This window comes from Plectropomus leopardus, chromosome 3 (assembly GCF_026936395.1).
Source record: "Plectropomus leopardus strain MGB_pleo_1.0 chromosome 3, ASM2693639v1, whole genome shotgun sequence".
NCBI classification, from domain to species: Eukaryota; Metazoa; Chordata; class Actinopteri; order Perciformes; family Serranidae; genus Plectropomus; species Plectropomus leopardus.
This window is the reverse complement of record NC_142178.1, coordinates 10,927,858-10,954,468: the sequence shown is the minus strand read 5'-3', so window position 1 is coordinate 10,954,468 and position 26,611 is coordinate 10,927,858. Positions and strand designations below refer to the sequence as shown.

Genomic DNA, 26,611 nt, shown 5'->3' with positions numbered 1-26,611 from the left:
TCTTTCTTCTCCTTTCATACAAACATAGACACAAAAACATACATTTCTATTTTACTAATCAGAACTCACTCTGCATGCACATGCATGCAAAAAGCATGTGTGTGTGTGTGTGTGTGTGTGTGTGTGTGTGTGTGTGTGTGTGTGTTTGCATTCACGCACACATGCAAAAAGCACACAAGCACGCATGGACTCGGGCCCACACAGATGTGCAAACTTAAACCCTGATTTTACCTTTCTAACGGAAACTATTAAACCTGTGTAGGAGCTGACACATACACAGCGTTTCCTCTCTGTCAGAATGAGTGGGCGGAAGACACTATATTTAGACAGACACAGACAGAGAGAGAGAGAGAGAGAGAGAGAGCTGCTCAAATAAAGTGTGCCAGAGTGACCACGGGAACCATAGTTTTTGGGTTTTTTAAAAAAGAGCTTATAAATAGATGGACCACATCCATCAACCTTTCCAAATAACTACCTCAGAAAAACCACAGTCTGCAGAAAGTTTTTTAAAAAAAGTGAAGCTCTTAAAACATAAAAGTATCATTTTCAATTGGATTTCAAGCCAATATTACTGTAAATTGAAATTCAAAGACCTGATTGTTTGATTTCTGTTAAAAGTCCACAATGCAGCTTCACACAGAAGCAAGGACATTGAATAAAAAGACAACACATACAAAAACTTAAAAAATCCTATTAACAAAGTGCATAATGGAAGACTGCAGCACATTACCTAAAAAGTGAACTTAACAGCTCCAAACATGACAAATCAGGGTAAATATTTGACCTTTCAGCAATAGCATTAATTGTGACTTTGTGTGACAACCCATATAAGTAGTCAAGTGTAGACAACAAGCCTGACGTACTTTAATCACTGATTTGTACACATTGTTTCTTTTGCCAGCGGCGCCAGTGAAACCTGCCAAGTGGACCAGAAAATTATGTTATTACAGATGCCAAAGCTGCATGCCAGTAAAACAAACTTCCTCCATGGCTGTTGACTATTTACGGTTAATGTGCATCAGTTCCTTGTCCGGGTTTTGGCTATGATACACATCTGTCTACACCTTCCCTGCGAGGGCAGCAGCGGCAGCACATCACAGTGGTCGTCTGAAGCCTCAAACAATGCGGCCGAACAGAAAACAGGAGGGCTTGTTTCCGTTTAGGCACACTGCAGAAATCTCAGAAAACAGGAAGGACGTGTGTGGAAGCGCCTTCATAGAGCGGTGAGGTGGTACTGTAGTGGGGGGTGGGGTTGTATTGTATGTGTATGTGTGTGTGTGTGTGTTTGCTGGACTGGAAATCCCCAACCTCAGATAGCATGGGGTGTAGTGAAACAGATGGGCCTCAATCACATAGACCTGGACAGAGTGGAAGAGCGAGGAAAGCACCTGCAGAGTTTGTTCCCTATTAGCTGAAAAAGCAAATGACTGACAGCACTTGAATTTCCTGACATGGGAATTCAGGCGTGAGAGCAAACAGTGTATGCAAGGTGGATAAGGGCCTTAGGGTAAAGCAACACCTTAAAATTCCTCAACTTCTTTTTTTCTTTCTCAAGGTGATAAAAATTTGACCCAGAGAAGAAAGAAGCAAGTGGATGTGTGCTGCCTTCCTTTTTGCCCTTGAGCATTTCATGAAGTAAAAGTTCATGTTTGAGCTATTTCAGTCAAACAGCATGTCATTTGGCTGTATAGCCAACAGAAATTTGATCATATTTGTTTCTAACCATGCTCAATGCTGTGAGGAACACACATGCAGACTCACGTTCAAAAGTTGCAAAGGGACCCCTCAAACAGACGTTTCATTCAGCGTGCGCAATGGGAGATACAAATCAAAGTGATATCCTGCATCAACATGCTGAACAATATGAGGAAGTCCTTTTGGACCGGTGAAAATGTGCGTGTGTGTGTGTGTGTGTGTGTGTGTGTGTGTGTGTGTGTGTGTGTGTGTGTGTGTGTGTGTGTGTGTGTGTGTGTGTGTGTGTGTGTGTGTGTGTGTGTGTGTGTGTGTGTGAACCTGTAGGGCTTGACTGACCAGGGATTATTTGCTCCTCAGGGCCTGCGATGATTGTACGTAATGATGCCCAAAATTTGCAGCAAACAGGTGAATATGACATTGAAAAAAAAAACTAAGAGAAATGTGCCAATTAGAGGAGTTGATGTGAAAAGAACAGCCAATCACAAGTGTACATGGACAGGGTGAAGATTTATGCTGCTGGGGGTAGTGTGCTAAATCCATCAGGCAAAGAGGAAGACGGAACGGAAGAGGTAGAGATACAAAAAAGGGGTTTCCCGAGAAGGTGTGTGTGTGTCTGTGTGTGTGTGGTATGATCCCTTCTGTGGGGTCTATAATGGTGAGAACTGGGTTAATTAGTCTCTTAGGGGTAATTTGGGAATGTGGCACTTAGGTTGGTTAGGGCAAAGTTTTGTGCAGTGTGTAGATCACAAATAGGCTACACATGCAAACAGACACATAAACACACATACACTACTATTGTGGTCACACATGACGCAAAAAAATGCATGGAATTTAGTGCCGTGCAACCCTCACTGACTTAAACACTACTGAACCTTAAAATCAACAAAAGAGACTGTAGCTTTTCTGTGGCCTGAAAAACTTTTATAGTCGATTTAAAATAGTTTTTCTGCTTTCTTTGAGCTTTGCATTTATAGTATATCCCATGCATGTGACCCATTACTGCAGAGATTTCCATCAGTGTTTGGGAATAGTGATTAGATTCATTCTTTATGCATGAAATAGTCTCAATCCATTCTTATCGTGGATAAAAACAGCTCTAAACAAAGAAGGCATTGTAACCATAGATACAGCTGTGACCTCAGACAGAGGGCCTGTGGATAACCAGAGAGCTGTGAGGGAACGCCAAGTAAGAATGACTTAGATTTTCACTCAAACTCTGACTACTAACATCACCAACGTCATCAATTAAAGCTGTGGCTGACAACTCCTTGCTACTTTGACTAAAGAATCTGTGGATATCTGTTTGTTTCAAATATTTTGTTTGCTTTTTTAGCCCTAAAGGAATGCTTCAGCCCTAAAAGAACCATTCAATTAGCTCGTGTTACGATGAATTCATGAAGAAAACTGATTTTCTCACATGCCTCCACACTGAATGAGGAATCCAAAAACAGAGAAAACTTTTGATGAATTGAAGTAAAGGGGGTCTGTATTAAACTACAGCAAAACTATATCAAAACACACAATTACAAATTCTCACACAACTCTTGGGAGTATAATCCAAGTCTTATTTATCCAGTTGCATGCTCAGTGCTGCCCAAATATGTGCATGGTTGCTAAAAATGTAGTACTTAAAACAAAACAGAGGGAAACCATTGACAACAAAGTAATTTTACCTCATTGTACATGGGAGCTGCTGGACTACAACGGCCTCAACCAGTTCGTTTATTTGTGTTATTGCGACTTTAATGAATTCAAAATGATCCTTTACAACACCAAAAGCAACAACAAAACAATGGTGACACAGCACAAAAAGACTACCAATGGAGGCTGTGGCAGACCAGCTGCCAAGAGAGAATAGATAAGTTTCACTTTAAGTTCAGTTTTAAATACTATGGTTTTAGCAAAATGCATGTTTAGGAAGCACTGAGCATATGGCTGGAAAAATGACACTTGGATTATACTGCACAAGTTGCGTGACAGTCCGTAAACAGATGTTTTGATATAGTTTTGCTGTTCTTAAACACAGACCCCTATGACTTCAGTTCATCAAGAGTTTTCCCTGTTTTTCGGTTCTTCATTCACATGAATAGAGGAATGCAAGACAAAAAATGTTTACAAATTCAACACACCATAGGGTGAGTATGTAATATACAAATGCTCATTTGGGGAGTGGAGCATCTGCAGTTTCCCTCTCACACTTTTGAAGATGTTGCTACAGTCACCTTGTGGTTTGCAAGACTGTCCTTTAATCAGATAACATGGGTTCAAGTCACTGCTTTTGAGGTATGCATGCTGTTTGTGTTTAAGTGCAATCGAGTGCAAAAGTCTTAGATCGTCCCGATATTCAAGCCACATGCTGTGACTCACTCTTTGCTATGGTAAGACCAGAGCAAAGCACACGGCGCAGTGCGGCTGTAACATTTGACACATTCTCTGACCAACTTTTTTAGATATTCTGCAACTGACGTGAGTGGAAAAACAAACATTGTTTCCAGACATGCTGAGTAAAAAGACAAATGTGAGGAATCCTGTCAGTCTCACCACGCAGCAGACCTTATTTAGCATTTGAGGGCATGCGAAGCAACGCAGTAAAATAGCAGTAAACTTTCACAGGAGGTCACTGAGTGTAAAGTGATCCAACTGCTACAAGCACAGGATGTACCAAGTGCGTCACATAGACATGATCGGCAACACAAATAGATCCAGACACACACACATGCACATTTGGTGTGAAATAGCCTTCGCCACGTTGGAGACTGCTTTCTAAGGAGCCCATAGGCACACAACAGTGCCAAGAAGTGTTGCTATTTGTTTTCATATTCCTCACAGGACAAACAAAAGGGTGGCGCCTAAGATTGACGACAGTCTGCGGCTATCTGCATTTTTGGGAGCTGCAGTAGAATTAAGGGTGTTTTGTAATAACTTTGGGCAAGGCTGTCATTTAAAATGTGTGTTCCTGGAAAATGTAACAGTTACATGGGCTGAGTAGGACAAGGCACTTCAGGGCAATATCTGCAGTTTAAAGTTTCAAAACAAAGCCCTCAGGCCTGATTATTGATTAACATTCTGAATTTTCCTCCAACAATTAATCATTTAGTCTATAAAATGTCCCAAAAAAAGTACATCACACTTTCCTAAAGCCCCAGGTGTCAAGTGACTAAAGTTGAATTTCTCGAGTCATCTGACTGAGCTGCACAGGTCAAAGCTTCATCAGAGACATACATGTTTTGTGTCAGCACACAGTCTGTTTGATCCAACTGCCCTTAAGCTACCACTGTCTCTCAAACCCCAAAGGGGGGGAAAATACACCACAACAGGGTTTGATGTGTTGTTTCCCCCTTCAACAGGGGGAACTATTCAAAAAGTCCTTACTGTCAGTTCTTTGCATCTGCAGCATCATCAACAGCATGTCACAGGTCTACTCACATTCTTCTCTGAAATCACAATTCAAAGTTATTGCAAAGTTTTGGCCGGGTTTGTGGTTAAGTTTGTAATGGACCCCAGTTTTCCATTTGCAGCTCCCAGTTAACTCAAACACCGACTCATCTTTGCCAAAGCGCTTCTCCAATTTCAGCATTCCAACCGAAGGCCAACACCTCAGAGCACATTAGTATAATGCACTGTGAGTGAGATCCACCTCCCTCATGTGGCTGACCTAATCACTAACATCACTTGTTGATCTACTGATTAACAACCAAACAAAGACAATGATCCTGTCAAGATGCCCTTGGGACACTTTGGTCCAAACATTCTTTTTCAGTGGGTGACATTTTGTAGAGGACTGAGAGGTCTTTGTATAGAAAGGTCTCATGTCTCATGATGTTGACCCTCATGGGGTAGAGTCAATTATTCCATGGATCTAATTTTACCAAAACACGAAGCAGACGATGGATGCTAACCATGTCTAAGATAAGAGATAAGATAACATTAGCCTTAAATGACTCCCCCTGGAGAAATCTGTCTCAGGTATTTAAAAGAAGACAGGTGACTTAACAGCATGCAGGCTCTCCATGTTCACACCATGTGCATGTCGCATCAAACTCCAGTTAGCATTTAGTAACACACATAGATCCACAAAAACATACACACCCATAATTTTGCACTATGCTTTATACCAAAAGATTGCACAGTCCCCCTAATAAAAGCCACTCACGGAGAAAACCCCAACTTCTCTCTAACCTACAAACTGTACCGGAGCTTATACGTTTGTTTCCACAAATGTCGATGATTTTAAGTTCTTTGTTCTTGTCTGTCAGTGTCTGAACAGGAAAACAAAAGGTTTGAAAATGACTGTTCTATAAAGAAAACTTCATTGCTGAATGAGAGTTATGTTTCGGGAGTTGTTCAGTCATGTGTTACAGGATAAAGCTGGAGGGATGATACTGGTATCATATGAAATTACAAGACCTACGGAATCCAGAGATCACGTTGTGTTAGCCTTTCAAGCAGAGAGCTAAATAACATTTCAAGTTAGGCAATATAATTGCGAGGGAAAAATGGACATGGACATTTTCAGAGGGGGTCCTTTCACCTCCTACCTCAAACTATCTAAACAAAAAACGCCTCTAGGATACCCATAAGTTCTCCCTTTACAGATATGCCGCAGTTTTCATGCAGCTTTTCTCATGCTGTACAGATGTGTTATTTTTGTATTTGAATAGTTCAAAAAGACAAATGATCAAAATATGTGTATGACAGAGTTGTGACTAGAAAAACCTGACAAACTGTGTTGAGCTGCATCTCAAATTATTCTTCAGGTTCCTAGCTTTCAGATGCTATAAACCACTTCTATTTGGCTGTTGACCTGCTTTCTCTCCTTAAGGTGCCCTGTCTCCACAAAAAAAACGAATAAACAAAAATGGGTCTACGGTGGGTCTTGGTGGGTTAATTAGCAGCAGTTAAATTCTATCAAAGTCAGATAATACGATGCTTTTTTTTGCTACATCTAAGTTCCTCCTGAGTTCTATCCTGTACCCCAAATCTGGATTTTCTAGTTCCACACAACTAATGAGATGGCAGCAACAGAAAAATGCAGCCCCAACTGAATTCACCTGTTTTTATCGTGATAAATGATTGTTGTTTTTCCAGCCAACCTTCTACATTGAAGCGGCTACAGGAAAAATACAAAAGGAAGTACATGTCATCCAACCTGTGTAAAAGGTTCCATCTAGCAGGAGCAGTTCATTTTAACTGGTAAATGATGTTCCTTATCGTTATTCTAAGACTGTACATTAAGAGGAAGAAAGGTTTGGTTTTGTGACGTGTGAGGCGTTGTGCATTTAGTTTGCTCATTATAATTATGACGGAAGTGGTTTGGGTCAAGCCTACACAGACACATACATGACAGGTATTAGTCATCCTGCGTTTTATAGTGCACCTCACCCAGTCATCACCTCACATGAACAATTACCCAAAATGCATTGTTTTGCTGTTGCTCAGTGTACAGTAGATGTTAGTAATGTAACACAGTGTGGACATGACATATTTAGGCAATACAATAACACTGTCTGATGATAAGAGATCAGATTTCTCTATACAACACAATTTTCTAACTAATTTTGCTCAACATGTGTCCTAGAAACATGATTGTTGTTTACAGTCTTATTGTGTTAATTAATGTCCTCATATGGATCAATTTATTTCCTTTGGAGCCAACTTGATTGCCAGCATTCAACTAATAACCTAAATACTTTCAAGTACTATGTCACTGTTTTCTCATGATTATCTGGAAAAGCCTCACCCAACAGTTGACATCACTGGACTGATTTTGATCTAGATCAGAGAGATTTTTAACTGGACGTTGTGTGTCAGGGTGGATGACTTCAACACCAATATGTTGTTGTCAGCATTCAAGATTTACACAATCTCAAAGATTTAATATGTGCCTTGGGTTATTACTCATAAAATGAAATGATTAGGGGCTCATTTTAGGAGCAAAAAATTTCATTAAAAAGGGGAGTCATATGAACACACACACACACACACACACACACACATACTGGAGCCACCCTGCATCTCCTTAACCCCAAAGAAGTACCAGGAAGCTCAGATCTAAAACAAGGAAGCTGGGGGAAATACATTTGTGCTCTTAGACTCCCAACAGACACAACAGAGAGCCGAAGCTTCAATCAGATCAGGCACTGTGATCATATCCTTATTATCTCAGGAGGGAACAAATAAACCCCAAGTCCCTCACGTCTTCCCCTGTCATAGGCCACGACGTGTATAAGTTATTTATAGCCTAAGTAAAAGGGCCCACTCAAAAGAAAACAGATGAGAGACACATAAAGAGAAGTCTCCTCAAAATGAGCAGCTGGCATGTAAAGTATCACAGGAATCTCTGGTGAATTCTATCAGTCACATTGCCACGTTATCTTCATGCTGCAGCAGGTGGCATACTGCACACTAATTATAGCATCAAATAAGCTTATGGTCTACGGCTCATCAGTGCGAAACGTAAACACCACTGAAACGATATGAGTCATGACAAAAAAATAAAATAAAAGATAAACATCCCTAAAAAAACAACAGATAAACATTTCAAGTCAGACGAAAGAGCAGCTGGTATAAGCTAAATTTAAACAAAATAGCCGTAAACAACTGTGTTTCCCTTCAGTGTGCTAACACACATCTCAGCATCTGCAATATTAGCTCGCTAATTTACGGTCGTCGACACGAACTTTTTCGCGAGTACAGACAGAAAAGTGCAGACGTGAAGATGTCTGTAGTTGGCAGAACAACTAATATACAAGTCTTTGGGGAAACTTACCTGAAGTTAAATTGTGTAGTTAAGGTCAGACTGACATCTCTCTGCTGCTGACACACCAGTCAACAAGACTGTGAGGCTGGACGTCAGACCACGCCCCCCGCCGCAACCGACCAATGGCCTGCCAGTATCGGTGCACCAATCAGACCACGTGTTTATGTAAACTATCGTTTACATGACAGGTGTTAGATAGATAGATAGATAGATAGATAGATAGATAGATAGATAGATAGATAGATAGATAACCCAATTGTGCTCATCAACATTTTGTGATTTAATTACTTATTTTTTCGAGTAACTAACTGATGACATTTACATTCATTTTGTGATTTAAGTTCATGTAAGTATGTTAGTTTCTCCCCAATACTGCTGGCACACCAAGTATTGTTGTTCCCTGTCTCTATCTGCTCCTGAATATGATTTTGAAGTAAGTAAGAATCATATTATAGAAGTTGATCAAATACTTTGTATATCACATCTTTAGCAATCAGATACATGTTGTGGAGTTAAAATTCACTGATGCTGAAATGTATTGGAACTGGAAGTATGATCTAGTATAAAATGACAATATGCAATTAAGGTAGAAGTCCCTAAATACAGTACGTAAGTATCTCAGTGAGTGCATTCAGTCTCATCCCACCCCTGCACCTATGCACACAATAACAAATTGGTAATATGCACATATAAAATATATTTTAATGAAGATTGGATTTAAATTGTATCCATTGCATAAAAAAACATTATTGGATTGCATTATTTCCATCAGAAAAGGCACATATGGCATTAATCTGAACATAAAAGTACCTAATTCATTAATCTAATGTTCAAGTGCTTCAATTCCATATATTATAATATAATATCATATGCAGTGCTACTTTTTCAATCTCGGTCAGGTGATTAGGGATATTATCCCAGTAGAGCAACATGATTTATATATAATGTCAAAGTTTACAGTATGAAAAGTGCAATGAATCAGTCACTTTTTATAAAGGTTATTTTTTTAGCACCACAATATCAAATTCATATTTTCCATCTGTGCCCTGGATGAAATAAAGGTCAGCACTTTGCAAGAGCTAAAACATCATCTATACATAAATCCCATTACAGTCATTACAAAGTGAGACTTTAAGAGTATGCCAGCTCTCTGTACTTCAACTAAAGTTAGAACGTCAACACAGCCCCCTGCTGGTCATATGTATAACTCCCATTAAAACAAAACTCATGTACAACAGACAAAAAATCATGGCGTAACATTCAAGTTACTGTATACAATATAATATTTTACAAACATGATATTTACATAATATGGAAGTCCATAGTGTCCATTTTCAGATAAAGTCACATAGTCCATAATCACACTTAATAGTGACAGTACACAGCACAGTGCATCTACAGGTGTCAAATTCTCTCCTAGCTCTCCTTGTCCATGTCGGTTGATCCAGAGAAAAGTTCAAACTTTGACACCGAGTTGATGTTGACATTTTTACATTCCATCTCTCGGTAGGACCCAGGCTTGTTTCAACAGTGTTGCTGGTTTGGGTGCCATCTCACCTGAGAATTTGTACTGTACCTTCACCCTGTCTGTCCAAATGACATTCTAATGTTACTGTGGGTAAGGCTTCTCTGTCAGCAGGAAAAGAGGAACAGAAACCTGTGGGATGAAAATCGAACAGCTTCCTTAACAACAGTAAATGACTGCTTTGTACAGAGATACTCGACTGCACATCATTTGAACTATTGTATGTCTGTTGCATGTATTTATTGTCTGTTCGTCAGGTTCTTTGGTATGCATTTGTATTGACAATTACGGGCCAAGTGTGCTGTTTCCTGACTATCCCTTATGAACAAGTCTTTGTTTTTCCAACAGATGCATTCCACTGCCATCATGTGAGCTTGACCACAGCAGTGTGGCAGAAATGAAGAAAAAAAATGTATGTCCTGTGCCCTTTTCTTCTTCCTCTGCAGTCAGTTTCTGTTATTCAGAGCATAAATACGTGCACAGAATTTTCCTTTCAAATCATCCAATCTAGCGACACACAGTCTCAGGGAAGAGCCCCACTGAAGGTGACTATGGGCAGGCAGAGGAGGGAGCAGAAGGTTGGATTGAGAGGCTGGATTTGGGCTGAGCATGGGACTTTTCTTAGCCTCCAGTCAGTGGAGCTGTCAGGCTTATAGCACACTGATATGTCACACCTATATGGGACAGAGGGAGACGCATGAGTTAGATAAATAAAAAACACTTGCAAGGGGTTTGAGTGAATGGTTTCTAATTGGTGTGCAATTGTTTATATTAATGTATGATCCCTGAGAGGAAACAGGTGTCTGGCTGCAGAGGACAGAAATGAGATCAAAAAAACAAAAGTTAGAAAAACAACAAGAGAGCCTGTCATGTCTGTCTTCGAGACAGAAAATAATTTCTCTAACATTTATTGAAAAGATCAAGCAGCTGGTGGTGTACCACTGCTCTCCAGACACTGTGTATGTCTACATCAATTCCTCTGGTTGCGTGTGTGAGAGAGAGAGAGAGAGAGAGAGAGAGAGAGAGAGAGACACACTGAAATTTCAATTCTAAACAATCAAAGTGAGGACGTTTCTCACTTTGTGCACATTTTTGCCAGTTCTCCTGACTTCAAATGCATGTTATGAAAAAAAAAGAAAAGGCAAGTTGGGGTTAGTCACTTAAGCTGTTTCACACTACCAAGCAGTACCCGTCCTGACAACTGCCAACCTGCAAGAGCGTTTTTAATAGTGGCTGCTGCTGCTGCTACAGTCAGTCTGAATGTGAGGCGAAGCAGGTTCTCCAGAGAACAAATGGCAGAGGAGCAAGCTAGCCTGCAGCTGCATACTGTGGCAAGACGTGTGACAATTTACCAGTCATCCAAAGCTTGGTAGAAATGTTATCCCAGGCCCAGTTGTTCTTCTAGTTGTGGTTATAAGATGCTAGCACTGTAAGTCCATGCATTCAGACACCAACATTATCAGCTTTTCCATTTTCCCTACTTTCTGATTCCATGATGCCCGTCATTTGATCGGCCAAACCCCGGTGACAACCGCCAAGCAGTTTAACGCTGTGAGCTATGAGCAGCAGAGCAAAATCTGTGCACATGGGCGGCAACTCCTTCATAGCCCAACCGCCTTGTTGGAAAGTGCTTTCCCTCTGCTGCCTTCTCATGATTGAAATGACTGGAGGCGGCAAGTTATTGCGTGGCGCTTTGAAAGCCCATTAAGATGTACATTGTGTAAATTACCGCCTACACAAGGGTTAGTGGTAAGGGTAAGCAGGTAAGAGTCAATTATAGAGAGACAAACATATATATATGTGTGTGTGTGTGTGTGTGTGTGTGTGTGTGTGTGTGTGTGTGTGTGTGTGTGTGTGTGTGCGTGCGTGTGTCCACACCTTGTGACACTCTGCAGTATTTTTTTCTCATCCTGGTCCAGGCATACAGCAAAGGTTGTGTTTCCAGCACCGCTGACCTGCACCTTGTCCACCTTCACCTCTGTCACACTCAACTGCTGCAAAAGGAAACAACAGATCAAAACTTAATGCACTGCACATCATGAATAAAGATTCTGGAGAAACAAACAAACAAGCCAAAAATGCTAGATGGTGGAAAATTCCTTCAAATGTGCTGATGAATTTGATATGATATCCATTACTAACGCAGCTGTCTGAGTTGTTTTCTTTTTGTTTTTGAAGCACTTGTTTTTTGTCTGAGCTTTGCAAAGAGAGCCTTGAGCTTAAAACCAACCATTTAAACACGTCTACAAGGTGCATAACAACTATTGCACATCAAAGCTCCACGTTTAAACTAGGTTAAGAGATTAAACTACAATGTTGAGCAGATAATATAATTGCCAAAACACTCACACAAGCAAAAACAGACGAAAGTCTGTTGTGGCTTATTGTTCCATCAAGATGTCAAACTGAGAAATCTTTGTTCTCAGCGTACATGTGACGAGAGATTCAGGTGAGATGCTATCAGGACTGCGCTGAGGTTTCTATCTTTAAATAGAGAGCGTGTTGCGGAGTTGTTTGTGAAAGCATGCTGTTGCAACACTTTTTCTTTTTTTTTTTTTTCTTCACCACAAACCACCACTGCAGGCTGATGTCACATCTAGCTCACCTGGTTGTAGCCCTTCTTGCTTTTACAGTTCTGTCTCTTCAGGACCTCCGTCATTGTGAGCTGCAGGCACTCCATCTTCGAGTCTGACAGATTAAGTTAAATTATGAGCACACTAACACATCTGACAGTAACTGCTTCATCATCACCTCATGCAGGTATGCGAAATATTAGGGAATTATCTTTAACATTAGTTGGAGCAAAACAGTGTACAGTTTAAATAAGATTAATGAAAAAAAACTTTGTGTTATGCTGAATCTACACTTATCTAGCATGTTGCCTAAATTAAGTACACTTCAGTGAGTAATGAGTAACAGTATGGCGTACCCAGTTCCTCAGGATTTTTGCATGCTTTGGTGAAGTTAACTGAAGTACAGACTTTAGTTTCTCTTTTCCACTGGCTTCGCCCACTAATCACCACCTGAATGGGAGGAGAAGGAAGGATAAGATTATTTCTGTTTTGGAAAAAAAACCCTAAAATACTGAGAAATGAGAAACAGTATGTATGTTCAAATGACTAAAATAAAAGATGAGGGACAGATAATGAATGACATCAGTAAAGAGGGACATCATGTTTGTCAGTCTCTAAAAGCCAATTTAGAGAGCCACAATATGTTTTAGGGCCGCACAGGAAAACTGCACTTATCTTTCTTCCATATCAAAACCGCTAACTTTAGCTTAAAACCCTAGCATTGATGCAAAGCGCAATTCCTGCAACATTACGAGGTGCCACTGGTTGTCACGCAAGTAGTAGCTTTCTACAAGATGTCTTTCCTAGGGTGCAGTTTGATGCAGTAGCCGGATAGTGTATTGTGAAAATTAAAGCTAAAATAAAAATAAGAACAGTAACTTTATTTTGCTTTGACAAGCAAAGCAAAAGCAGAAACAGGATACTAACAAGGCAACTACAACATCAAAAAGGCAAACAGTCCTACTAAACACAAGCAAGACAAAACTAGAGTAGAGTTAAAATAAATTTAAATACGAGGACAAAAATGCAAAATAAAGGATACAAAATGTTAATAAATGTCAACATAAAATAATACAAATAAAAAGACAAAAAACAACAAAAGCTATAAAAGCAATAAAACAAATAAGAGGGAATTAAATATAAAAAAATAAAAATGAACAGACAACATGACAAAAGCATGTCTATAAAAATGGGTTTTAGCAAGTGATTTAAAAGACTGAAAATTAAAATATTTAAATGGGCTGTGGATGATTCAGATATAATGCATGCATTTCATATCACGTACATTGGTCACCCAAAATATTTTTGATGGTTGCTATTTGCCCGCGGGCCCCACTTTGAGCAGCTTAACCCTGATGCTTTATGCTACAGAGGCAAAAACTCCAACTTTGTCAGGACAGGGCACATGGCTGTTTTGTGGCAGATTTGTACTATAGCACAAAATTTTGGTGTGTCATATCCTGTAGGTGGAGAGGGGACTAACCAAAACCTGTTGAGTAAGGGTATACAGTCTCCAAAAAAAAGGTAATGGGAGGTATTTCTGTATATAAGATGAAGTATAATTTCTTGCCAGTGCATCTTCGGGATGTGAATTTTGATAGGGAATAAATTCAGTCACCATCATACCCTGTTATACACCACATCCAACATTAGTGGTACTGCTTCTCGGTCACCGTCAATCCCAAAGCGTTTACTAGCAGCACCTATATAAAGAGAGTAAAAGACACACAAACATTTGTGATGAGGGCAGTGTTTCAATAATACAGTTTAAAATAATGCAAAAAAGCTACAGTTGAACATGACTATTAACAATCAGATATATGAATAAGGGAAACAAAATTAAAAGTGGAAAGTTTGCATTGTGACAGAAGGTTGACAGACAGCATTCAATGTACGAGATATTGACAATGAGAAAAAATGTGATTTTTCTTTGTGTGTGGAGAATGGTGTGAGTAATGGCTTTTTTTTTTTTGCGGTAACTACCGGACATGAGGCATAAAGACCTTTCCCTGAATTTTTACTTCTCAAAGGGAAATCAAAAATCAGAAGTGTGAGCTGTGGCGACAAGTGAAACTAGAAAAGTAGAAGTAGACTGAATCATGGCACAGAAATAATAGCTGTTCCGCTATCACAAATTTAGTTCAGTCTCAACCTCATAAAAACTGATGATGCAGATCACTGTGTGGAAAATGCGGAGGATTTTATTTAATGCAGCGCAGATGCTTGGATATGTGCGTGGGTGTCGGCTCATGCGTCACACTCACCCATGGCCTTGATGGCTCGTGTTCCTGCGGTGTGACCCAACTCAAGGGAGTGGACGAACACCTCAGTCCTCCTCTCGCCACAAGCTAACGTCAACTGCAACACCAGAAATCCTCAATCAGTCACTGAATTTGGAGATGTCATATGAGTTATTACTAAGACCCAGAAGACAACAGGATCTGGTGCTACCAGTACTCAGGCATTTCTCTATTTAGGTCCATGCCAGACATGCTCACAGTGTATTCTTGCTGTGTGTTTTTGTGTGTAAGAGTGTGTCTGACCTCCGCCTGATAGAGCTGGATCAGAGCTGGCCGGAGAGCATAGCGGCAGTAGTACAGGACCAGGTCGGCCAGGATGGGCAGCCGCTGCTCATATGAACTATCATATGACTCTGACTCCGTCTTTGAGGTTTGCTGCAAAGCAATACAAAACAATTTAGCACCAAATACAATAGAATGATTTCTGAAGGTACAGCCTCAACAAAATGTAGGACACTTTTGGAAGCTGTTTAGGCTCCAGGCTTTATCTATCTGCAAGATAACAAATCTGTGGAATACATTTTTGTTGAGTAAAAGACTCAGTTATTATGTTCTTAGATGGATAAACGTGAATGATAGAATCTTGGATTAGTTTCCAATTGGCAATATAGAAGTTAGATTCAAGCTGTACCTGGCAGACGACGTTGGCAGGCAAGTTCAGCAGGCTAAGGGTGTTTCTTTCGTACCAAGGGTCCAACATACCGAGGAGATGAGCGATATCATTAGTGCTGTCTCCTGTGCCTGTTAGGTGAAGATCCTGCTTAAGCACAAACAACAGTTACATCAGTGGAATTCTCATATCAGTCTCTCATCATTCTGTAGCAGCGATGTCTTGGTAAATAACACTCCCATCTGGGTGCTGAAAGCCGCAGTAAAAACAACCACGGGTAGCTGAAAACACCCACATTTGGTACCTTAAAAGCCACGGAAAAAAACAGCAACAAGTCACTAAGGCACCACATTTGGTGCCTCAAAAGTCGCAGTCGGAAACATAGAAATGACAGGCTAAATCACTACGTTTTTTGTTTTTTTTTTGGTCTAAAACAGTGGTAGGCAGCTTGACCTGTGCCTCATGTAGGTGTCACTCCATCCACCATCCATTCCAGCACCTGATGACGAAGTCAGCTCATATACTACATCGCTGCTGAAACGTTAACAGTGGGTGTATGAAACTTGCAAATGTAATACATTTGTGAAATGCAGAAACGTAAAATGCCAGCACTTTCTTCTTGCCACTAAGATGACTGTGACATTGTCTTTAGTGTATGACATTTGACTGTAGTATCATACTACTTACATTAAACAGAGATGCTCCCTTTGGAGAACTTTGAACCACAGGACTAGGAGACCTCAGGCTCCCTGACCCGGCTGCTGAGTCCCTCTTCACAGGCACAAAGTAGAACTGAAGATTGAAGGCCCGGCTGAGCTGCGGACACGCACTCTCCCTCCTCCTCAGGCTATTGTAGGCACGGGCCACCTTCCCCGCTACATGATCAGCACCAAACACCACCACCCTCAGCGTAGTATTCTTACTGTCCTCATCGCTGCTGAGAATGGGCCTCCTTCGGAAGCAGACATGTCTGAGAGTTTGACTGTGATGCTGGAGTAAGGGCTCAGGACCGAGTAACTTGACTTGCTGTGGTAGAGAGTTGGAGCGCTTCTCTCGCACCATTAAAAGGTCTTTAGATTCTGTGTTGCCTAAGCTTTTGGCCCGGATCAGCGACCGAGAGCTCTTGGGTTTGATGAAGAGCCGGTACAAGTGCTGACTGAGCCGAGCAGAGGCTTTGTTGAAAGACTTTGGCGAGCATTTATCAGCGACGGGAGAGGAGCAGATGTAGTCGTCCGAATCTTCGAAGAAGTCACTATCACCAGCAGAGGTGACGGAGAAGAGGGACGGAGCGTAGGACTCTGAGGCTACAGATAAGGTGGAGAACATGGAGTCTTTGGAAGTGGTGGACAGGGAGGAGATGGTGGAGAAGGTGGAGGCACGATGGTCCACACTGTAGCCATTACGGATGATAGACATGGAGGGCAATTCTACTCCATGTTCCTCCTCTTTGTCTTCTTCCTCCTCATCTTCTTCAGCATCAATTTCTGCTATATCCTCCTCCTCATCATAAATGTCGACTTCCTCGTCCTCCTCAGCATGGCCGTCAGGGTCATGCTCCAAAAGGGTGTTCAGAACATCTAATCAAAATAGAAAAATCACATTCAGCAATCCAAAAAAGTACAAATAATATCAGCTCAAAGCAGAAAGATAATTCCCATAATACAGCATGACGTTATATAACACAGAATACTTTACCAAAGTTATCCTTTTCCCAATGAAACATGTGACACTTGGCAGTAGGCAAGGGCAGAGTTTGTAGCATTCCTGAGAGGGATGAAAAAAACACAGCCAATCAGAGCAATATCCATTGGAAACTGAATTAATATTATCATGTGATACATCACATAAAGTATATTGCTGCAGCTCATTAAACCAGTCCTCTTACCATCAGACTTCCTTCCATTGGATGCTTGGATTCTCATGCTCTTCCTCAGCTGCTCAAGTCCCTGGATCACATGATCACGGCCCTTCACAGCGTCACTCATGGCAGCGGCTGTCTCCAAGACATCGCTGACTGCGTCAAAGAGCTGCCCCAATTCATCCACAGTTTTTGCCTGCAAAGAGTGTTCATGATTTGATATAGTAAAGGTCTTGACTGATTCCTGTAAAATTCTATGACAGATTTTCCTAAACTACAATGCATAGACTCATACAGATGTAGCCTTATCTCTCTTATTCACCACTAATGACCAAGTAACAGTGTGTGGGTGTGTATTTTTCTGCAGAGACTCTGTCCTCTGCCTGGATTTTCTTATTTTGTCCGCTGTTCTGTTCTTATTTTATGTTTGGGATGTTTATTGGCGTGTACCGCCCCAGCACTCAGTTGTTGTTGGGGTTTTCTAAAAAGGTAGCAACCAGGTGCTGGACCATATGGCAGCAGGCATCCAAGAGACACAGCGCCAAACCAAAATGCAAATATAACTAGGCGAAAAGCCAAACTAAATCCAGAGTTGGCTCTTGCTTTCACTTTTGTTGGTGAGCATGTTTACAATAGTGACCAAAAATCCTGTGAAGTAAATCTTTAAAGAAGTATACAATCTCAAATGGTTTGTGTTGGCCTCTTCAAATGTATGAATGTAGCTGACAGTAGATGTAATGCTCCACATTCAGATAAGATTACATGAGATTAAAGATTAGATTAGATTAGATTAGATTAGATTAGATTAGATTAGATTAGATCAGATTAGATTGACTTTATTGTCCATCTCATTGGAAATTTGTCTTTGGTTTCACTTAAACAACAAAAGTACATAGAAACACATAACACAATACATAATGGAAAATGTACAAATGTACATTATACAAAACACAACAGTGCAAAGGACCAATAAATAAATAAATGATAAAAATCGAGCCCATTTTGTAGTAGTGTAGTGTTTCCTCATGCAGCCATTCTGTGTTCATTGCTTGTATGGCATGGGGAATAATAGTTCCTTGATACTGTTTCGATGGTAGAATAATGCAAAGCCCTTTTGCAATTATCTTGAAATACAATCAACTACTGGTCTTCCTTTTAAAGGGGCTCTATGCAAAATTCAATAACTGATGGAGAAGGGATGGGATTTAATACGTTTGCACTTCCTTCCACTCCTTTTCAGACATGTCTGTATGTTTGTGAACATTTACATGTTCATTCTTTCCTCATCTTGTTTTACATGTTGGAAATAAATCTAAATTCAATTCAATTCAATTCAATACTACAAAGGAAACTTTTAACACAAACTTACACCACAAATACTACATACATAATTCATGTTGTTGGAGGACTACCTATAGATTCTAGCTCATGGTCCAGAGCACATACCTGCAGGACTCTGTGGATGCTCTGCAGAGGATACTTGGTGCCCAGTGTGGACTGAAAGGCGTGTTTGATGAGGGTGATGTACGTCTCCTTCTGTGAGTGCTGAATGCGACTGAGCTGCTCAGCAACTGACAGAAAGTCAGCCGGCACCTCGCACGGGTTCATCAGCAGCACGGTCCTGCAGGAAGCACACAGATGATGTCATGTGGATGTGTGGATGTGTGTGGTGGTGGGGTTTGTTGGGTAGGTGAAGAGCATGAAAAGGGACTTTCCAGGTCAGGAAGTGCTAACTACCTAAGTGCTATATTTCAGTTAACTTGACCAAAGATATATGATGTTAGATTAGATTAAGTTACTGTGAACCACTGACATGTAAGAAAAAAAAAACAGCCGATTTTAATAAGAAAGCAGATGATGCGAAGATAACAGTCTGGTGTGGAATGAACACACTGCTGGTCAAAGATAAGGCTACTAACACGTTTTGCGTGTGCACTCAAACAGAGTAGTTCCTCTAAAAATGTAAATTCGGAATATAACGCAGCCCTGGTGAAGTCAGAGACTATGAAGACAGAGGAGCTATGAGAAACTAAGGACCTTTTCATTCAAATATGAATCCTAAATCCTAAATTCCTAATACATAGAGTATACACATAGTATAGTTCTACAGTCTATACATTTTGATTTTATTGTGTGGACTTACATGGTCTTGGAGCACTGGCTGGAGGTGTTAAGGCCCTGCTCTTCTCTGACCAGCCTCTGAAAGGAAATCCCTGTGAGGAAAAGTAGGATTTTTTATATTTTTTTGAATCTCATGAACAACTGGACAAGAACCCAACTACATTTATGATAGTGTCCTGAAAGCACATAAAGGGTTACAGCATTTGGGACATAATATAATGCTGCTGGCCACTGAGCAGCTGCACTGAAGCAGCCAGTGTTTCATTAGTTCAAAGAGCACACTCAAAGCAGTCTGAAGCAGCTCTGTTCAGACGTGCTTATGCTACTATAGGTGGAGGTAACAAATTACATTTTCTCTGAGAACAAAGTCAATTTTGGCCAGCATTTTTTGAAAATCAGTGATTTTACTTTAACACAAGTATGTTTTATCACTACAACTGTTGTATTTTGCTAATATTTTAAGTCAAATATGTTACACAAAAGTGAAATGAAAAAGTAGATGAATCGGCAGCTGCTGCAGAGAAGAAGCAGCTGGTGTGTCTCGGACTGCAGGTGAGCACAGCGACAAGATGAGGGACACAGATACATGTGTGTATGCTGGTATGGGTTTGGGTGCATTGTTTTTTTTTCTTTTAGCAATACCCAAATGCACAACGCAAGATTTATTTTAAAAGGATGACATCACTTTGGGGTATGGTTAGCATAAATGTACCTCAGCATCATTATAAAAAAGACTGCATTACATCTGCCTTAATTAATCACTGGTTTGATGCACTGCCCCTGCATACAAGGTAAGTGACCTAAATCAAACACATCACAATGCTGTGTCACCAACAGGTGCTCCCTCCTCTGGCTAACATGCTAAATACTACAGTACTCATGGTGGGTCTTCCCGTGACCGCTTCTGCAGAGCCTCTTTCAGCTCGACATGTGTGAAAACTGGTTGTGCTTTGCTTTGCGAATAAACAATTAAAGAGGAGGACTTCACAGTGCAAGACTCACAAAATGCCCTTTAGACAGGCAAGTACAACACCAAAACTCACTGATCTCACTTTGTAGAAGAGCTTCAGTAACCACTGTGGCATTACATTTGTGGCGGCATGTACCTATTAACTGCAGCTCTATTTTATATTTGTTTTAATAGGTTATGTGTGGTTGTGGCTGCAGCTGCTATGGAGTTTAAGCTGCTATATGTCTTTGTTGTCTGCTTTGGCGACGTTTGATTCTAATGTTGATTATTAAAAATGTACCTTTTCTTGAGTAAAATTTCTTCCACATAACTGCACTTTGTTTGAGTAAAATAATCTAGTCCTGTTGTCTACATATATCTGTCAAGACAGGCTTAAAAGTCACTGAAAATGTAAAAGAAACACTCTGGACTGGAATAGATCTGAACACTGTAATAACAAAATTAATTTTATGAAAGACTGAGTACAAGTATGAAACCAAAAGCAGCAAAGGGCATAACACCGTGTCTTCATGAAACACAGTGATGTATTTTTTAAAAAGCTACCTAAAAAAGAAAAAAAATCCCCATTTAAAAGTCATTCATTCAATTCATTCAAATTTATTCATTCAGTCGGTTGCTGTATTTTTAACACTTCCTTTGACCATTCCTGTAAATGGCAGAGTAGGTGTTCACATATGGCTTCTGCTTTTTTGTTTTGTAAATGCTGAAGCTTCATCCGGTTTTTAAACAATTTCACTTTTGTATGAAGAAGTGCCCACTTCAACCTCAAGCCTTATCATCTTTTTTGTCACTGCTGCTGTTGATGCCGGTGCTGGTGGCAAAAGCAACTTCCTTTTGTATTAGCCTACATGCATTTCTATGACTGGTCACTAGGTGGAGGTGATTACCAGGGTTGAGAGACAACAAAAGTAAGTGTTTCATACACTATGCACAGACAGTCAAATGCAGAGCAGAACATCTATGTTTACCTGGGGCCTTGATCTCCAGCTGTAGTGTGGAGAGGAGGTTTTTACACACACTGCAGTAAGGCTCAGGCCAGGTGAGAAAGCAGCGAAACACCTCAACAGCTTCCTCCAGCAGCTCTGTGTCGGGAGGACAGTATGGCGTCTGCAACCAAAGCACAAATCAAGTATTTGAGTGGAGATCCTTAACTTTGAGAATAACTTAATAAACTAGTCAATCCTGCATGAGTGTGGACCAACCACTCAGGTCTATTAAGAAAAGGACGTTTTCCTCATGGCAACAATAATACAATTGATCCTTGTGATTGATACATCATTTAATAAAACCCACTGATGTCGTGCAAGGACGCAGGTTTCATTTCAGCAGCATCAAACACTTTCCTTCAACCTAATGAATTTTTAAGCATCAATGTGTGTCTTTTCCGCATCAATTCATGGCATACATGTCTTTAATTCTGTCAAAATGCAACAATTGTGTTTAACAGCTGGCCTTAATACCTGCAGAAGAGGTGCAACATAACTTACACTGACACAGTCAAAAATATCAGCCAATATGGTATTTTTCTTTTTCTTATCCATTATTACATCACTGCTCAATTTTATTATATTATATTATTGATATTATATTATCAGCCACAAGCATGCCATACAACTTGTGAGGTAATAGTAATAGTAATAGGTAACAGTTTAGTGCAATAATGTCACACTATTTCATTCAGTTTTATTGCATTACAGGCTGTATGACAAACAAACCAAAGGTACATTTGTCACATCATTACAAAACTTCCAAGGTGTTACATTATCATTTGCTACACCGCTAAAACTAACCTCTGGGGTTCTCCATTACTACTAAAAGACAAAATCACTATCAAGACAATGGTAAAAAGTACAGTATGTTGCATTTTAGTCAGAGTAATTAATGTCAAAACACATGTGAATCACGTTAACCTACTGAAGCAATCAAACTGTGACTGCTTTTTCTTTTGGTTTCTGTTTAACCCATAGGTCTAACCAGTAATAAATCCATTTATCAGGTTTCCAGTCACATGATTTTTGCACACTGTTACTGGCCCACTTGACTCTTGAATCATTCTGAGAGAAAAAAGTCAATAGTCATTCTGAATGAACCAAAGTGTTTGTTTGTTGTCAAGCCAGTAGGTGTTGTGTGAGTGTTTTTTAATTGTGCTTCAGATTTTGACAAAGTACTGTAACATCTCAAAAAAACAACACTGTGGTTTGACTTGAGGAGCTAACCAACCTTTCGAGTGTCCTCTTACACATGTGAAACACTCTGAACTGTACTGAGAGGTGACAGAAGGTTTGATAACATCTTGAGAATCTGTACCTGAAGCAACGTGGAGGAGAACATAATAGCGAGGGGAGCCACCAGCTCATACTGACACTGCTCCTGAACCTGAACACATCGGGACAGACAGACGGAGAGACAGTGGTGAACAGGGTTCGGTAATTCTAGTACTGTTTCACATCAGTGCGCTCCCTATGACTGCTCACCTCTCTGGTCTTCCTGATAATCTGCTGTAAGAGAATGAGGAAGTTCTCGGGGTCCCTCTTCACCAGCTCCTCCAGGCTCCAGCGGTTCATCGACTGACCCGCCGAGCACATCAGCACTGAAAGACGGCACCAAGTGTTAATGCAACATGCACACATTAAACATAGGAAGAGAAACAGAAGTCACGTGTTTTACCTCACTACAACAAATTTGCTCCAACTCCTTTTTATTACTGTTACCTCTCAAACTGTGATTTAAAAGATTATTTTTGGGGGCTTTTATTGCCGTTAATTGACGGGACAGTGTGAGTGTGAAAGGAGGAGAGAGAGAGAGGTGGAGACATGCATCAAAGGGCTGAGGATTCGAACCCGCGGACACTGTGGCGGGGACACAGCCTCTGTGCACGGGGTCCTGGTCTATCCACTGAGCCACCAGATGCCCCTCATTGATTTTTAAAAAAGGTTTTTTTTTACCCATATAATTTTTCAAAAATAAAGCTCTGCGGATGTGAGCAATGCATGTACTTGTAAAGATAGCTTAATTAGTAGGCTTAAGAAAATAAACTTTGCTGATGTAAGAATTAACCTTCAGTGTACACATGCAGAGAATATTAAACACTTTACACAAATTGTATTGACCCCAGTTAGTAATGCTGAGGTGAGTCTCTCTGTGAACTGTCAATTTTTGTTTCACTTTGCTAATGACTAGTACAGATGTGTGTTTTGAAACTTAAATATTGTTTTTTTGATTTGTAGTTATGTCTGTGCACCTGCTGTGTAAAAATACATCATTTGCTTTTACTGCTAGATGTGGTTGGTTTATAATCTGACTGCAGCCTGCATGGTCAGGTCAGTGGTGTGTTGGTTGTGCTGAGCTCTGCATTCTAATAATACAAGCAAACCCTAGTGTGTTGTGCTTTTTAGCTCGTACACAAAAAATGCATGCTTTCTAACAAGATGGAGCTCAGATACCAAATTTATTAAGCTTGTATTTATCCAGGTATGAATGTCATGTGAATAAAACCTATTTTTCTTCAAAGACACTGTCAGCAAACTGCCTTGAATTGACTTAAAGCCGAGTTGTCCTTTCCTACAATCTCTTGTCTTTCTGTACATTGTTCCATGTCCAAATGCATTTTGACCCCAGTGCCGAAAGCAACTGTATAAGACATTCTGAGTGCAAAAACCATTTTGGTTTTAGTTTCTAAGGATATACTGTAGGTATACAGGAGGAACCAGCCCAAAGACAAACTCCTGAATGAAAGTAAGCCAGTAGGCGTGCCAGTGCACACAGTGACAGCCACTCTGTTGCAGCCAGCAATGCATAATAGTGTGCAATCCAACAAATCATATCTAATTTCATCATATATAGCAGTGGATCACTAAAAAAACAAAAACATTTTGGTAAAAAAAAGGAATGCCTATTTAAGAGGAACAACATAGAGCTGCCCCATCAGTGTCTAATTTACTGAACATCAAACTTGTAACTGAAAAACACATTTCAAATGTTAGAGTCCTTCTCTAAATTCATGGCAACCATTTTTTTTATCATACTGTACCAACAATAAAACTGCTTGTAGATGCACTGAACTGCATCTTTTTGATAAGTTGCACTTTTAACTTAGCAATATAATTATTACAGAAATTATGCATGACTGATATTTTTAAATTAAAAAAAAAAATCTCACATACCCCATGGAGCATTACGAAGTACCAGTGGGGGTGGAGACACTGGTGTATACTATACCCTGATTATGAAGTGGGTATCGGACAATGTTGTGTTGGGGACAAGGGCTGCCGTGAACCAAAAGCTGGTTTGCAACTACACAAAGCAGGATTTCAAAGCTTCTAACTGTCAGTGCTGGTGCACGTCAGGGGTGTGTTTTATCACCTTTTGTTTAGCGTTTCAGTTAGGATGTTTTGGCAGGACTAATTTCCTGTTGCAAGAAAACAGAGTTAAGGTATCCTCCCTTTTTGTAGTGGTTGTATTTGTCTGACAGTTGCCACAGACACAAAGAGAGTTTCCGAACAAACTAACAAATGAACTAAAGACGTGTTTTAGTTCCAAACTTACAAAAGGCAAAAAGGACAGCATTAAAGTGAAATCTTCAATAAATAAACTTTTAATTTAAATGTAATAGCTTTGGGATGTAAAGGAAGGAGACGTGTTGTTTTACGGAGCGCTGATTGCAAGTTTTCTATTACAGTGCAAAATGGAAACATGAGATAAAACAACAGGGGAGAACTGTATCTCAAACCACACCAATCTGATTCTTATCAGACTCTCAAAAACAACTTAGAGTGATTGCTGACTCCTCAAAAGCACCTCACTTTCTATTTGATCCCCTGGTCTCAATGACTCCGACTGCATCTCTGAGGAGCTCAGATTCCGGAGAAGTAACACATCAGCAGTTGTTCAGGTTTCGCAGAAATGTTTTCCAAGAAACTTGTCGGTTACTGTGTATCTCTTAAGTCGTGTGCAGTTATATCTAAGATCTCTAAAGGTCATAAAGGTGTAGGTGTGCATCAAAAGTATTTGCTGGAGAGCTCTACGGGTTTAATTTTGATAAAATGCCATCACTGGAAGAACACTGCAAGTTTCGATCCTGTTGAGATGCAACATTTGATTATCTCTGAGGTGTGAGTTCATATGAATGTAATCACACTCTTACACATCTCTAGAAAACAGCTCTACACAGTCTATCAGGGCACAAAACCGACAAACACCCATTTGTGTACATATGCATCACTCTATCTGGTGCTGGTTGACGTGCGGGGGGCTGATGCCGATTGAATCTTCTGTCCTGTTTTCACACCCTGCGCCACAGTAACTCCTGCCCCATGATGCCTCACTCACACACTGCGGTCTGTGACACCACTTCCTCCCAGCTGTCTATTCACACAACTTCCTCCTGAAGCCAATAACACGATGATGTGGCAGCAACAGTGTCACTAACAACAAGCTCATATGCCCTGTATGTCTGTCACACGCTACCCTGGAGTTGAGAAAGCGAGAACAAACAACTGCCTTCTGTTCGAGTCAGAAGCTGTAAACAGCACATATCACATTCAAATGTGTGTACTGGGTTGATAATTCGGAGAAAATGTGTCAGTTATACTTTCGTATGAACAGAACATTATAGGTGTGACCACACGCAATAGCACATGAGCACTCAGCCAGAAGAAAAGATATATTCGATGTTTCATTAATTTGGTGAGGCACACATGCATAAGAGGAGCAGGACTGAACCACCAACATATGACATGGAAATGCACACATGGAACTAATGACATAAAGTCGGTTACAAGGCACACCTTAGATGGAATGCAGCCATTATCAAAACCCAATCACTATAAAAAAATGTTGGCATTGTATGTTTCTGCATACCGTGTATATGTTAAGTTTGTGCATCATTATGTAGAGGATATGTTGAAGTTTATATTTTGACTTGAAATATCCAATTTTGGTGGCACAATCACTGCTAAAAATGCAGGTATGTCTTGGTAAAAAACAACTACTTTTTGTAGCAATATCTCTATTTAGAAACCAGCAATGGGTCACTAAAACACATCTACAATAGTGGCTAAAAAGCCATTGGACACACAGCAATGTCTCACTAAAACACATTAGATTGTGCTGTTTATTGATCATGAACAGTGGTCTACAGCTTGGCACGTCTTGCTTATGTGTCCCGCCATCCACCACCCCCTAATCACATACAGGTTTT

At 40.3% G+C, this 26,611-nt stretch overlaps 2 protein-coding genes across 7 annotated transcripts in view; both read right to left on the bottom strand.

The window, feature by feature from the left end:
• Positions 1–8,576, bottom strand: part of pik3r6 (phosphoinositide-3-kinase regulatory subunit 6) — a 28,049-nt gene extending 19,473 nt beyond the window's left edge. The window contains exon 1 of the mRNA XM_042485459.2: positions 8,465–8,576. The gene's annotated coding sequence lies outside the window, so the exon portion shown is untranslated. The remainder of the gene's footprint in view (positions 1–8,464) is intronic.
• A 556-nt stretch (positions 8,577–9,132) lies between these two features.
• The window catches only part of pik3r5 (phosphoinositide-3-kinase, regulatory subunit 5), a 33,330-nt gene continuing 15,851 nt past the window's right edge, over positions 9,133–26,611 (bottom strand). For 3 of the 6 annotated variants that reach the window (XM_042485149.2, XM_088075575.1, XM_042485150.2), the window contains 16 exons: positions 22,887–23,002; positions 22,720–22,788; positions 21,381–21,519; positions 19,465–19,534; positions 18,768–18,942; positions 17,349–17,517; positions 17,159–17,227; positions 16,151–17,040; positions 15,485–15,610; positions 15,097–15,228; positions 14,818–14,911; positions 14,180–14,256; positions 12,910–13,003; positions 12,586–12,668; positions 11,859–11,974; positions 9,133–10,654 (listed from right to left, as the gene is read on the bottom strand). In XM_042485149.2, the coding sequence (XP_042341083.2) occupies positions 10,504–10,654; positions 11,859–11,974; positions 12,586–12,668; positions 12,910–13,003; positions 14,180–14,256; positions 14,818–14,911; positions 15,097–15,228; positions 15,485–15,610; positions 16,151–17,040; positions 17,159–17,227; positions 17,349–17,517; positions 18,768–18,942; positions 19,465–19,534; positions 21,381–21,519; positions 22,720–22,788; positions 22,887–23,002 (2,570 nt within the window). In that variant the 3' untranslated portion in view covers positions 9,133–10,503. The remainder of the gene's footprint in view (positions 10,655–11,858; positions 11,975–12,585; positions 12,669–12,909; positions 13,004–14,179; positions 14,257–14,817; positions 14,912–15,096; positions 15,229–15,484; positions 15,611–16,150; positions 17,041–17,158; positions 17,228–17,348; positions 17,518–18,767; positions 18,943–19,464; positions 19,535–21,380; positions 21,520–22,719; positions 22,789–22,886; positions 23,003–26,611) is intronic. The other 3 variants (XM_088075578.1, XM_088075577.1, XM_088075576.1) reach the window with 3 other exon arrangements.